Source organism: Centruroides vittatus, unplaced genomic scaffold (genome assembly GCF_030686945.1).
Source record: "Centruroides vittatus isolate TY-2023 unplaced genomic scaffold, ASM3068694v2 contig_749, whole genome shotgun sequence".
Taxonomy (NCBI): domain Eukaryota; kingdom Metazoa; phylum Arthropoda; class Arachnida; order Scorpiones; family Buthidae; genus Centruroides; species Centruroides vittatus.
The window spans coordinates 127,230-141,382 of NW_027122485.1; the positions used below are offsets into that span (position 1 = coordinate 127,230).

Sequence of the window (14,153 nt, forward strand, 5' to 3'; positions counted from 1 at the left end):
CAACATTCAAAATAATGATGTATAAAAATATAACAGAATACAGAACAGTTTATTAAATTTATTAGGGTTTTTAAAATGATAAAACAAAAAGCAATTTCTGCAATGATAAATTTACAATAGATTTTTGTAAAAATTTGTGAAACTTTCTTTTTCATAAAAATATTAAAAGTTTATAAAATACTGTGTTTGTAAAAGAAAAGCTAAGTTGCTGCTAAACTTCTTGGAAATAAAATGCACTTATTTAAACAGGCATTTTCTTGTTTGTTTAATAACATTTGTTTTGCTATTTTTGATAAATGATAATATAAATACAGACTATCATTCAAAAATGTTCTTTAACATTTTTCAATTATATATTTATTTCTGTTCTGTTTACAAGATCTAAATCTTTCTTTGATGAAAGCAACAAAAGCACTTTGTATCAAAAGTTATAGAAGTAAAATTGCAATAAAAAAATATCTATTAAATAATACTGGTAATATAGTTGTTAATTGTATAAATTACAATTAATAAATTCACAAAAATACAAAATTCAACATAGTTAGTCTTTATTAATCTGAAGTACAACCTAGTAAAAGGAAAATCCTTAAATCAATAACTAATAACTTATACAATACAACAATTTCAAGATTTATAACCACTATTAGCTAACCAGATCAATTAAAACACATCAGCTTTATAATCATCTTTTATACAATACATAAAATTTTTATAATTAAGATGTCATTAAACATTATATTACTTTATCATGTTTAAGTCATGAATAATTTTATTATTCATTTATCAAAATCATTAATTATGTCAATATTTTGTGGAATGTAATTTCCATTTAACAAGCTTTTTACATAAATAAGTAAGATAGGAAGTTTTCTTTTTACATAGGAATTGAATTTTAAATTTCAAAACATACAGTTAAATTGAAATCTGTTATGATCTGTTATGAATTATTTTTTATTCATCATATCCAAGTAATTCCTAGCAATCATAATTGTGTGTGTTATAACTAACAATAATAATAAAATCAGAAACAGCAAGAAAAAATCAATACTGATGGTTAAAACTAAAATATTGAGTTTATATAAAATAAGATCAATCAATATAGTCTTGGTGATGACAGTATGGTATTTTCTTTTTTCATGAAAAATAAGTACTTTTTAAAATCTCTGCAATTTTTAAAACATTAAAAAAGCAATGATCTAAAGTGAGCAGTAATGTAATTTTTATGGCAAAAATAATTCTAATTTCATGTTATTAATAATAAAAGAGAGAACTAAATTACAAAATAAAAAATTATGAAATTAATTGCAAAAATAATTCACTAATTATTCTCTAGAGCAGTGGTTCTCAACCTTTCTGAGGCAATGGAACACCATTCATATATTTTTTATTACACACAATATTAGCATCTATATATTCAAAAATCAATGAATAATTCCATGTTATTATTCTCATGAAACAGTAAAGCAATAAATTAATAATCTTTATTGTATTGAATAAAATAAAAACATGAAATTGTGTACAAATAAAGTAATACGTTGTAGTGTATTGGATTAAATTTGCAAAAAAGACTTTAAAATGTTTTTCATGGAACACTTGAGATAAGTTTACAAACACCTGTGTTACAGAGAACACTGGTTGAGAACCCATTCTAAAAAATACTGTTTTTCTAAAAGTATACAAATAGTGTGTTGTTAATCAAAAGCACTTAAAAATTAACAAAATGATACAGTAGACTCACTTTATCATCTTTAGGGAATAAAAACCAAATATGATAAAATGAATTTTCCCAATACTTTCAAATTTCAGTGGGAAGATGCCAATTACATTATAGAATTGTGCTTACACAAAAAAAAATTCAAAAACTTAAATATTTCAAAGGTTAAAGTAATTTTAAAAATTAAAAAAGTAGAAAATATTATTTCATTAATTTATTTTTAATAATTAAGTAACAGTAAAATCAGAAAAAAAAACAATCAGATGAAATTACTAGCTAAATTCTACATTGCTATTATTGGACTATCATTGTCTTGAAAGAAAAGTTTTTTATATTTAGTGTTTAATTTTTTCATTTAATTTATTTAAATGTTAAGGCATTTTACACATAAAAGATTGATTTATTTTTACTACCATCTTTGTGAATTCAATGTTCCGAAACATTGTTGTTCAAACTATGGCCCTCAGATCAAATTTGGCCTGTGAACATATATGACACATCACTTGTAAATGAAGTAAAAAGGCCTACTTTATATATATTTATGGAATACATAGAATATTTGAGGAGTCAATGGCTTTTTTTATATATAGTAGAATCAAAGTGACAATGTCTGTGCTTCCTAATGCAACTGAACATGCCTAATGGAATATAGGAGAAAAAAATAAAACAGCATTGTATGCACCTAATAGAAAATAGGCACAAAAAATGAACAGAACACAGCAATCACCATTGATTGCTTTGTTCTTGAATTGCCTTTCCATGTCAGCAAGTGCAAGGACTATCGCTCCATTAACTGGCAGTGCACGGATCACATCTTCCATGGCCAGCAGCTACAAGGATTGCCTTTCCTATGACCAGCAGGATCATGGAAAGATTTATCGGGCAGGAACAGAGGTATGTGTCCTGGATACCAAAATTTCAAAATCGTTACGTGGGCAAGCAATAAATTCATAAGAAAACTGTCACATACAGGTACAAAAAATTATATTATGAAATACAATATGCATTATATTAATAAAAAAAAAATCAAGCAATGAGTTGCATAACTTTCCCAGCTTTGATAAGATTTTATTTTTAAAAAAACATTTGTATTATTAATCAAAATAAATAACTAAAATTGTATGTGGTGCTATCTGTCATGAGATTTGTTATAAAAATTTTATACGTTTTTAATTATTATAAAATAGCAAAATACTCAATTTTGAGAGTAGAGATAAGTTTTATAAAACTTTGTAAATGCTAACAAGTAAAATCTTCATTAAGCCCAACCCCTCAAGAAATATGACAACACAACCACTCCATCTCTCCATCCCCTTGATCTTTCACAACCAAAATTTAATAGCATCAATGCCCCTTATATACATGCTACCGTGCTAAATTTCATTTCTTTATCCTCATCTCGTCCTAAGATGTTAAGTGAAATAGACACCAACACACACATATCCATAAAATTTTTTTGCCAATTTTTTTACTTTTTTGGGTTCAGGGGGTCTCAAAATATTGAGGTTTGCAAAAATCTCAGAACATCAAATTTGGTATAATTCCATTACTTTCCCTTATTATATATACATAACAGTCAGGAAAGTAAAAGTGATTACATAATTTTTAAATTTGTAACAGACTAATGAAAGGCTTATCCAAAAGGCATCAAATTTGGTCCCCGGTGCCAAATGTCCCAGCCACTTATATAGGTATCAGAATAACTTCTTTTGCTATGGCAAGTGCAAAGTTCACCGATCCGTGATTGTCAGATACAATGCTTGCCTCTTCTGTGCCTAACAACTACAATTACTTGAAATTCTGGTTTTACCGATTGACATTAAACATGTTAGACATGTTAAAACAATTAAGAAATATATAACTAAAGTTTCCTTTCTTTCAGATATTTTGTATACAGTGGGTGATCGGTTAATGAACACTTTTGCAAAAGATTTTTATGTTTAGACAACAAACATGTTCAGATAACAAACATCTCACAGAACAAACATAAGAAGAAGCAATGTAAAATAATGAATACCGATTGGTCTTCCCTTGTTTTCAGGCAACAATTCAAAACGCGGGAGACATTGACATCGATGCTCAACTATTGATCAAATAGTAATCCTCTGAACTTTGAAATTCTCCCTTGTAATTCCAGCCTTTTATTTTTCTGACAGAAAAAACTCTTTTATAGTATTCGTGAAACTGTCGGGCGGGCACTCGTTAAGTTTTGCATCGGTTTTTATTTTCGAAAGATGAGAGTATAATAGCAAAGGTAGAGAGTGAGAAGGTGATGTCTGATGTTTCTGGGCAGTACGGCTTGAACAGGTCTACAGTAGGCTGCAGTTCAATCTTATATAAGAAAGATACAGTATAATCAAAAAGACAAGCAGCTAAAGGAGTAACAAAAATCACATCTGAGAAATAAAAGAACATTGAAGAGCTCATAATTGAATCTGTAACAGATCTGACGACAGAAAAATGCCAAGAACTCCTGAATGAAGAACACCAAGAAACTCGGCAAGATATGTTTTCTTCTGAAAAAAAGGATTAATGCCAATATCTCCTATTGAAGATCTTTTGAAAAACTGGAAGGATGTCAGAACAACGGTCTTAGAATGGCATCCGAACCAGGTTGAGGTTAATAGGGTTGGGGATCTCTACAATTACAATGCTATTAATTACTTCTGAAAAACTTTGAAGTAGAGAGAAAGTGACATTAGACAGATTCTTTAAACTCCACAAATGGAAAAAACATGACTAATAAAAATGCAAGACTGTGTATATATGTATTTTTATTATTACATATAAATAAACGTAATAAGAAAGTATATTTTTTTTATTTTTTGGAGTTTTCAGAATGAATTAATCAAATTTCCATAAAAACCTATGGTAAATCAATAATTGGTTAACGAACAATTCAGATAGCAAACAAAGTCTTGGAACGAATTATGTTCATTAACCGATCACCCACTGTATTTTATTTTCAGTCTCTTTTATAAAAGGGAAATGTAATTAGCAGTTTGTTTTTATACAATTGGAACTAAGAATCTCTTACATTCTTTTTCCATACAAATATACAGTATAATACAAAATGTTCTATCACACTTTCGGGAACCTTTTACCGGTGTTGGACGCAAAACGAAAAATCTTCGTTAACGAAGATTTTTCGTTTTGCGTCCAACACCAGTAAAGTGTGGTTTACATCCCCGGTGTTCCATAAGTGTGGTATGTAAAATGTTCTATTTTTGGTACAATTTTTTAAATTTAGTTCAAAACATTAAGATGGCCTACGGTAATTGGTTGTTTGTTAAATAAAGATTTTTCTCTCAGCACACCTGAAATGTTGTAATAAGATTGTAGTATCTCTCTGCTTATTATAAATACCAAGTGCAAGTGTACTTGGTATAAATAATGTTTTCTTATTTTGTGCACTTAAATATATTGTCATTTCAAATATTCCACATACACAAACAAATAGATAACTAAATTAGAAATTTCGTTACACATTCTGTTAAAATTCTAAATATATTTAAAAGACTGGCATCAACCATCTCTTAATAACTAAATTCGACGAAAATTTTAAACAGAATATAATCAAACACATTTAATTCGAAAATAAATTACAAATTTTATTTAAAATAAATCATTAGTAAACGGTATCCATTATCATAAGCAAATACATTTTGTGAAAATCATTTCCAAAATCAAAACAGTTATTGCGTAATACGAAAACATTAGTAATCACGTTAGAGACAAGTAGCCTCATTGGACGGCGCATCAACTACGACATTTGTCCGACCAATCACCCGAAAGTACTCGAATCGATCTTAAGGCAATGTCCACCGATATATTCATTCATATAGCGTATATATACATAAATGGTTCAATTTGTTGAATTATTTTTATATATTTATAATCATTAACTTCGTTTTCTGAAGATAAACTTACCAAACATTCTGAGATGCATATTCGTTATAGGATTATAAGAACCGCAAGCTAATAGCACGACCCAACAGGGCGAAGACATGTTTACAAGTCAACTAACCCGCTCGATTTTAGCGACGACATGTGGTAGCTATTGCATTAATTTTTTTTTTTTTTTTAATCTGTTAAAATTTATTAATAATAATAAAATTAAAAACACTTTAAATGCTTGTAAATAATTAATAGTTAAAATTTATTTATATATTTGTATAATCATGAATAAAATGTTACACGAGTAAAAATTTTAAATGTTTCTAAAAATAAATGATGGAGATATTGACCTCAATATTCTTGAACATTAGCATCACAATATAAATTTCATTAACCTATTTATGTAATTTTCTCAGCTATTCAATTAAGAAATTCAAAGAAAAATTTAAATTAGATAATTTTATTCTTTAAACTTATATATTTTTAAAATAAAAATCTCTATACTAAAAGAGAGAATAATCTCTATAAGAATAAGAATAAGAATAATAAGAATTATAAGAATAATCTCTATACTAAAATTATTTTATTGAAAATTATTTAGGCTGCAATTTTGTTGATTTTTATTTTAAAATTTATAGAATCGTGTAATTTTTAAAGCCTAAAATATAATAGCAAAATGGCCATACTTTAACACTAAAAAAAATCTTAATGTAATTTTGTTCTTTCTGTTAAGATTTAGTAATGTGCTCAGCAACGTACTGATTTTATTTTTAAATATGATATTTGACAATCTCCAGGTATATTCTTTACTCCGTCGTTCGCGAAAACACATGTAATTCTCTCAGGAATATTCCTTTATCCTCAGAGGAAATTGTGGCGCTGCAAGGATGACAAGACCACGAAATTTTATCAGAAGAATAAAATTACATTTTACACATTTACGGTAAATGCTCACCGTAGGATCCTTCTCGGTCGACCACATGTTGCAATCGTAAAATCGAGTTATCAACTGCCGCACGTAACATTTCAGGGGGAATCTTGGACACATGCCCTACGGTTTCAACTCCGATAGGAGTACGTTACACCAGTGGCGTAGCGAACATAACTGGCGCCCGACACTTTATTGGAGCCCCCTCCCCTTCCCCCTCCAGAAACACATATAGTTTGTCTTCGAGACCATTTGGGTGCCACTCGCAGAGAGGCACCCGGTGCATGATACACCCCCTTGCACCCCCTCGCTACGCCACTGCGTTACACGTGCCCCTGATAAACACGATCTTTCAAATAACCCCACGCTGCATTTCCCCTGGTGGTGAAAACCTCAATTAAGTTACCCCCGTAAATCTTTTCCCCATGATCTGTATTGCATGTGTACCCAGTTCCATTCGATTCGGTTCAGTAGAGTCGGCTCCCCGCGTGTCTGAGTACTGTCAGTTTAATCCTAACCACCGTGTATTTTTAAGAATTGATGTTTTGTTTAATTAACGAAAGTTTGTTATAACTTTATTAAACATTTTATAATTACTATGAAGAATTACATACTACTGTGATCAAGAAGTACTGTATCGGAAATCAGTGGCATAGCTAGGTGGGTGCGGTAGGTGCGGTCCGCACCTGGCCCCTGGAAAGCGATAGGCCCATGGGGGCCCCAAAATCACAGGAAAAAAGACCCGAAAAATTTTTCACGGCAATTAGAACAAAGCAAAATTTGGCATTTGGCTACTCTAGCTGCTGGGGCCCCTATTACACAAGAAAACCAGCAACTAAACTAGTGTTGCCACCTTTTCAAAATCCTGACCCGGATGGCAGGTCAGGTTTGTTCGAACAGAAGTTCCTGACGCATGCGCAATGTCATTTTGCAATGCGAAGACTAACGTGCATGTCGGTTCTAAATCAGTTACAGTGTTGCAGTTAGGGACTAAGGAGACTTGGGAGGAGTAAGCAACCTAAATTAAGAAAGTACAATTACTAATAACTTAGTTCTATTGGATATTTTGAGACGTGTACAAGTCGTATAAGGAAAAGAAAAAAGAAAAAAAAAGTCGACAGATTCCGCTAAGAAATTCCCAGATAAAATTAATAGTTCATCTGGACAGTGAATCAATTCCCGGACTGTCCGGGTGAAAACCGGACCTTCACTACACAAAAATATTTTTGTCCGTTTACATAAACAAAAAAAAAAATACTTAACGCATCATTCATCAAACGAAAGAAAGCGAACGTATAAACGCAATGTTTTTTTTTTTTTACTCTTTCCGCCCTGTGGGCACTAAGAGGGCCTCTTTTAGTAGGCCCATTATGGGTTCGGCCAGGCCCACAATGGGGCGACCGGGTGGTGAGGGACGGGGCCCGACATATCCGAACGACCCACCCCCCGAAAATTCCTGGGGATTATTCGACCCGTTCGGATTCGATCCCGGGTCCCCCAGAGCGGTAGGCTGCCACCTTTACCGCTCGGCCATCCGGCCGTCTGAAACGCAATGTTTTCAACAGAATAAATAAATTCAAAAGCCTAAGTTTACAGTAAAAAATTACTTGTTTTTGTTTGGACATTCCCGATTACCATTACGGAAACAGAACACCCATGCCGAAAAATTTTTTCGGGGCCCACAAATCTGGTTCCGCACCGGGACCAGAGAACTCTAGCTACGCCACTGTCAGAAATGGTTCATTTAAATTGCGCTCATGCAAGTGGACGCTGTCGTCGTTTTTCCGTCGTTTTGTACGACTTTCATAGATATCTAGCAACAATCAGTATGTCATCATCTGTTTTCGTTTGCAAATAAACGCTTGTTTTGGGTGTAAAGAATTTTTGCGCCGGCGATTTTTTCAAAATGTCGAGTGTAATTGAGCAAAGAATAGCCATTAAATTTTGTTTTCGCAACGGAATTACTGCTACAGAAACGTTTGAAATGTTGCAAAAAGCCTTTCGTGATGACGTAATGTGAGGTATACCTCACATTACGTCGGTAATTGGTTCCAGAAGAAGCGACTTAAGTCGAATTTACTTGTCTCCGAATTTACTTGTCACTAGGCTAAACCACAAATAACCATTCCCAGTTCTGTATTTTATTTATTAATGCATTTTTAATAATACAGTAGAGAGTCGTTAATCGGAACCCCGGTAATCGGAATCCCGGTATCGAACGATTTTCAGTCGGACTGTGTAGTGCTGAATCGAACGTTTTTGATACTAGATTTACTTCTAAAGTATAATTTTCATGTTTTTATATTCTTCAATATATTTATTTTGCTTGTACAAAATGAAGAAATAATATTTAACGATACGATAGCCTCGATTATTATTATAAAAATTTTCGTTAGGCTTAAAATCGACGAAAATTCAACACGAAGCTACACGCAACGGAAGAAAATTCAACACGAAGCGACACGCAACGGAGAAAAATTTGAACATCGGACAGGTTAATATATTTATTCGTACATAATCGGTAATCGGAACAAATCACTAATCTGAACAACCCCAGTCCCCAATTGATTCCGATTTTCGACTCTCTACTGTATATGGTTAATAAGAATCTATTTTAAGCTTACAAATAAATTTTAGTTTTTAATACAGTACAGGGGAAAAAAAGTAATCCAAATTTACGAATGCATATATAGTACGTACAGTATCTGTGCATTTTTGCTCCACCGGTGGGGCAGAAATGCTCTTTTGTAACCTTTTCAAAAATTAGTTTTTGCTCTGGGGACCCGGAATAGAATCCAAAACTAATGGAAAAATCCCCAGAAATTTTTCGGGGGTGGTCTGTCCGGATATGTCGGGCCCCATCCCTCACCACCCGACCTCCCATTGTGGGTTGGCCGAACCCATAATAAGCTTGCTAAAAAAGGCCAAGGGTGGAAAGAGTTTAAAATAAAACTTTTGAAAAAAGTTTATTAAATGACATATATTCAAAATATGAATGAAAGTCTTACGGAATCTTAAAGAAGATAGTTTAAGAGTTATACGGTATATTTCAAGATTCTCACTCTTCTAACAAAGAATTTATATTGTATAAAAAACTAAGTACGTATTAGGGTGTACTATAGATTACCACCTATGGAATTTCAGGACTTTGATTACATATTTGAACTCAGGAGACCGAGAAGAGTTCAACGGTACCCTAGTTTTGGACCGGAGACGAAAAATAAAATGTTATCATACTTTTTAAGTTACCATACTTTTTTAATGCTCTCATGCAGACGGCACCGTAGTTGCTAGTACTGCCATCTTGCGGTAAAGTCTGCAAACCATGACATCGGACGGTCATCTCCCGGAGGGTTAAACACGCAATACGGGAGCGGAGAGAGCGAGGTGACTTCCGATCATCGCGCGATCGCCGGAAAAAAAGTATAATAACTTTTTTATTTTTCGTCTCCGGTCCAAAAGTAGAGTATTGTTGAACTCGTCTCGGTCCCCTCAGTTCAGATCCCCCTACTTTCGGACCGGAGACGAAAAATAAGAAAGTTATCATATTTACCATTTCGGTTAATGTTACTTATGGCAGCGAACATGGCGGCCGTTCCGACTATTCGTGCTCTCGACTGACCTCCTGGAGGGGAGCCGCCGGCAGGCCGCCATGTGCTAAACGTCACTAGTTATTGATTCACGGTAGTTCTTGAACAAAAGAAAAAACAGGAGGTAGCGTTTGACTGTTCGTGCAATTTCTTACCTTTTACGGATTTTTTTTTTAATGGTTTGCAGACTTTACTGCAAGATGACGGCACTAGCAACTACGGTGTCGTCTGCTTAATTTTCTTTTTTCTATTTAGCTTAGTTATTTATTGATATTTAATTTTATTTATTTAACTAAGTTAGGTTATTTAAGTTAGTTAACTTAGTTAAATAACTTGACCTAAGTTATTTATTTATTTAACTAGTTTGGTTTGCACATTTTTACCGCTAGGTGGCGTTGCTTTCAATTATGGTGTCGCCTGCTTAATTTTCTATTTTCTACGCAGCAATTTTCAAAATGAACTTCCCTAAGCTAGCATTAGAAGTAGTCAAAGATAAGGAAACATGTATCGAGTGGTTACAAGATTAAAGTCTCCTTCGTAAAGCAAAAAAGTGTAATAGATGCAGAGAGTGGATGAAATTAGAAGTGTTGATAATGGAGATAATGGCGTAAAATGCATTTTAACGGCAAGCGACGCGGTTCCCGATCGCGATAGCGAGGCCGACTTAGCGGATAGAGCAACCTGACTCCCGATCATCGCGCGATCGCCGAAAAAAGTATGATAACTTTTTTGTTTTTCGTCTCCGGTCCAAAAGTAGGGTATCGTTGAACTTGTTTCGGTCCCCTGAGTTCAGATATATACCCAAACACTCGAAATTCCATAGGTGGTAATCTATAGTATCTCTGCGTATTATTTTCTCATTCTCCTCTATAGAGATCCTCGGCCACTCACACTAGCCGTAATAGCCAACACTATAAAGAACTATTTGAGGAATTCAACGGACGAAGAGAAACTAAGTGTTTTAATATCATTTTCCATAAAAAAAATTCATTAGCGAAAAAACTGGATTTGTCCAAGGCAGAGGATATGCTGCACTTAGTGTAAGTCTTTAAAAAATTTAGGAGGCCAGTGTTCATTATAAAGTAAGCAGGCTTACAGTGTTTTAATGTAGCTACTTTACTATTTTCAAAATGAATAAATTATCACATTATAATTTCATGTATATTGGGTTGTGTTGCGAAAAAATAACAAAGTTCAACGAGGGCTCGTTTTAGAAATGTTACCCAGTGCTGTCCATAGGTATTTATGCCACTGTCGAGACCACCTCTAATAAATTTCTGGGTGTGTTTATACCGCTTGATTCATTCAATCTTGGGTCCCCAGAGCTGTAAACTGATGCCTCGGATACACGACCAGCACTGGTAGATTTTTATATGTTACCGGCCAAACTGATTTAGAATTATTATTCAAGTATATTAATGGTTAAAATAAAATTAAAAGGCAATCAATTAGATGAACAATATTTATTCAAACATAATCTACTTAAACGGGTAATTTATAATAATTATAATTATGGTAATTTATTAGAATAGGTTAGGTTAGAACGTGAGTCCCCACTTTTCCGTCTTCTGATTGCTGGAATCGGAGACGAGCCGCCACCTTTGATATCTAGGGTAACATTAACCCCGTTTTTTTATTAAGTAGACTATGTTTGAATAAATATTGTTCATCTAATTGATTGCCTTTTAATTTTATTTTAACCATTAATATACTTGAATAATAATTCTAAATCAGTTCGGCCTAGGACAAACTAGTTTGGCCTGAAATCGGGTTTGGCCAGTAACATATACAATAAGATTGTGACTTCAGGTATACACACAGTATGTACTGTACAATAGACTTAAACTGAACATTTGTGATAAATTTGAGTTTTATAAAATATAACCAAGTAATTATTTTATTATAATTGATATTAAAGGTTAATAATATTTTAAATGGCTATGTTTTTTTATTCTAGAAATGCAAGATAAAACAGTATGAATAAAAACAATTAAGTCACTTGGTTGGATATTGATTTTTGATCATTTATTTTACTTCTTAAAATACTTCGTAATAAATAATATAAATTATCAACCAGTCCAATTTTAGTTCTTCTCGTTCCAGTTAACGATCGAGTCCCAGATAAAAATAAAATTCTAGATGAAAAATATTTTAAAATGTATCCGTCTTTAACTGCTGTAGTAGCCAAATGCTTCTTACGTATCAAGGGGAAATTGAGATTTTCATTGAGTTTAATGCAACCTCTCGGATTGATTATACAGGTAACCCCCGTATAACACGGCACTTCTATAGCACGGATTCACTCTGACACGGTTCAAGAATTGGGTAAAACCCTCGTACATGAAATGTAATAAATTTTTACATACTTAAGTACTAATAGTTCACGAAAATTATTATTTTCGTAAACTATTAGTACTTAAGTATGTAAATTTTCTTTTCCCGCCTTCTGTCAATACACATGGTCCTTCTCGAAACTTGTTTCAATGTTGCCAGATGTTTTCCCCTTATTCCATACTTGCTTTATTCTTCATAAGTGCTTAGCACCATATAAGGAAATTTATAAAGATCTTTTAACTAAAAGCAAACAATCTAAAATTACATACCTTTTGCAAAAATTACATTTTTGCAAAAGGTAAAGCATGGATCTGAAGATAAAGCAGAAAAATGCTCAGAGGATAAGGATAACTTGCCAAAAAGAAAATGCCCTCGGTTAATAGTGCTTAGTGACGACGAAGAAAACATTGTTTAATTTATATTAATATGTATCACTTAAATATCTTTATTAAAATTTTCTTATCTTAATTATGAAATATAATAGCATGTTTTTTAATTTTTGGAACCTAACCTCCCTTTTCGTACTAGTTTTTTGTTTTGTATAACACGGCAATTTTTTGGAACGTAAGTCCCGTGTTGTACGGGGGTTACCTGTACTTCCGTGAATCATTTGTAGGACACTTTTTCAAATAGTTTAGGTTTATGTAAATACACCTAAACTATTGCAATGCGATTGCAAATATGGACATAACGAAGGCAGACGATAAAGGGCATGATTCTTTTTTTCATCAGGGATCTGTGAAAAGATCTTTCATTGTGTTTTTAGTTTCTTCTTTTATCAGTTCTTTTAGTTTTGAGTCGTGTATTAATATCCAGGAAATGTTTCAAATGACAATTTAAATTTTCTTAACTTCATATCAGATTGAGTCACGCTCAGATCCAGAAATACACATTTCAGATGTAGGCCTATTACATATCTTTATTCTCTTGAATTTGATTATTTTCTGTTCAAACATTTTGTTATACCATCAAACGCAATTAAATTTTTCTCGCTGTACTAATCGAAAGTGATTCTACGACGAGTATATTTAGGCATTTTCAGCCTAAATTCAATATATTTTCCACGTTTATCTGAAATAATTTTCTCTCAAAACCTCTAATCTCAAATTATGGACTGAGGAGTCAAACAATATGAAGTTTGTATTCACAATTGTAAATACTAATTTGATAGCAATATGGGCATCATGCAATATCTGAAATACTTCAGTGCAAACGTAATATTTAATCAAACTTATATTCTTTTGCAGGCACAATTAATTTTTTTATTTCATTTCGGTTTTTGACTCTTACTTTTTGTATCATAGTCAAATATGCTGATTTTGTAAAAGTGACTGTTATGGCCTTTTGCTGCTAGTCGGTTGTTGAAGTGCTTATTCATATTATTGATACTTAATGATTTCTTCATGATCATTACTTTTTCAAAAAAGGACACACAAGAAAGATTAACAGGAAGTTAACAGGAAAGATTTGTTGTGTATACTTCTATTGTTTAGTTGTAGTTTACTTAAGAATGTGGTGAAATTTCACCCATAATAGTAATAATGCATTTTGTCTGTGATGATTTTTATCACCACAATTAGCTCTGGAACAATGAGTAACATAATTTGGAAAGATATTTTGAAAATATTGAATGAGGTTGTTAGTGATGACGATACTTTTGAAGATTCTGATGGTGACAAAGATCATGCGA

The 14,153-nt window shown here is 32.5% G+C and overlaps 1 protein-coding gene across 3 annotated transcripts in view; it reads right to left on the bottom strand.

Annotated features, from left to right (window-relative positions):
- Positions 1-5,761, bottom strand: part of LOC136981245 (nicotinamide/nicotinic acid mononucleotide adenylyltransferase 1-like) — a 44,774-nt gene extending 39,013 nt beyond the window's left edge. For all 3 annotated transcript variants that reach the window (XM_067277525.1, XM_067277526.1, XM_067277524.1), the window contains exon 1: positions 5,645-5,761. In XM_067277525.1, coding sequence (XP_067133626.1) covers positions 5,645-5,723 — 79 coding nt within the window. In that variant the 5' untranslated portion in view covers positions 5,724-5,761. The remainder of the gene's footprint in view (positions 1-5,644) is intronic.
- Positions 5,762-14,153: the final 8,392 nt, after the last annotated feature.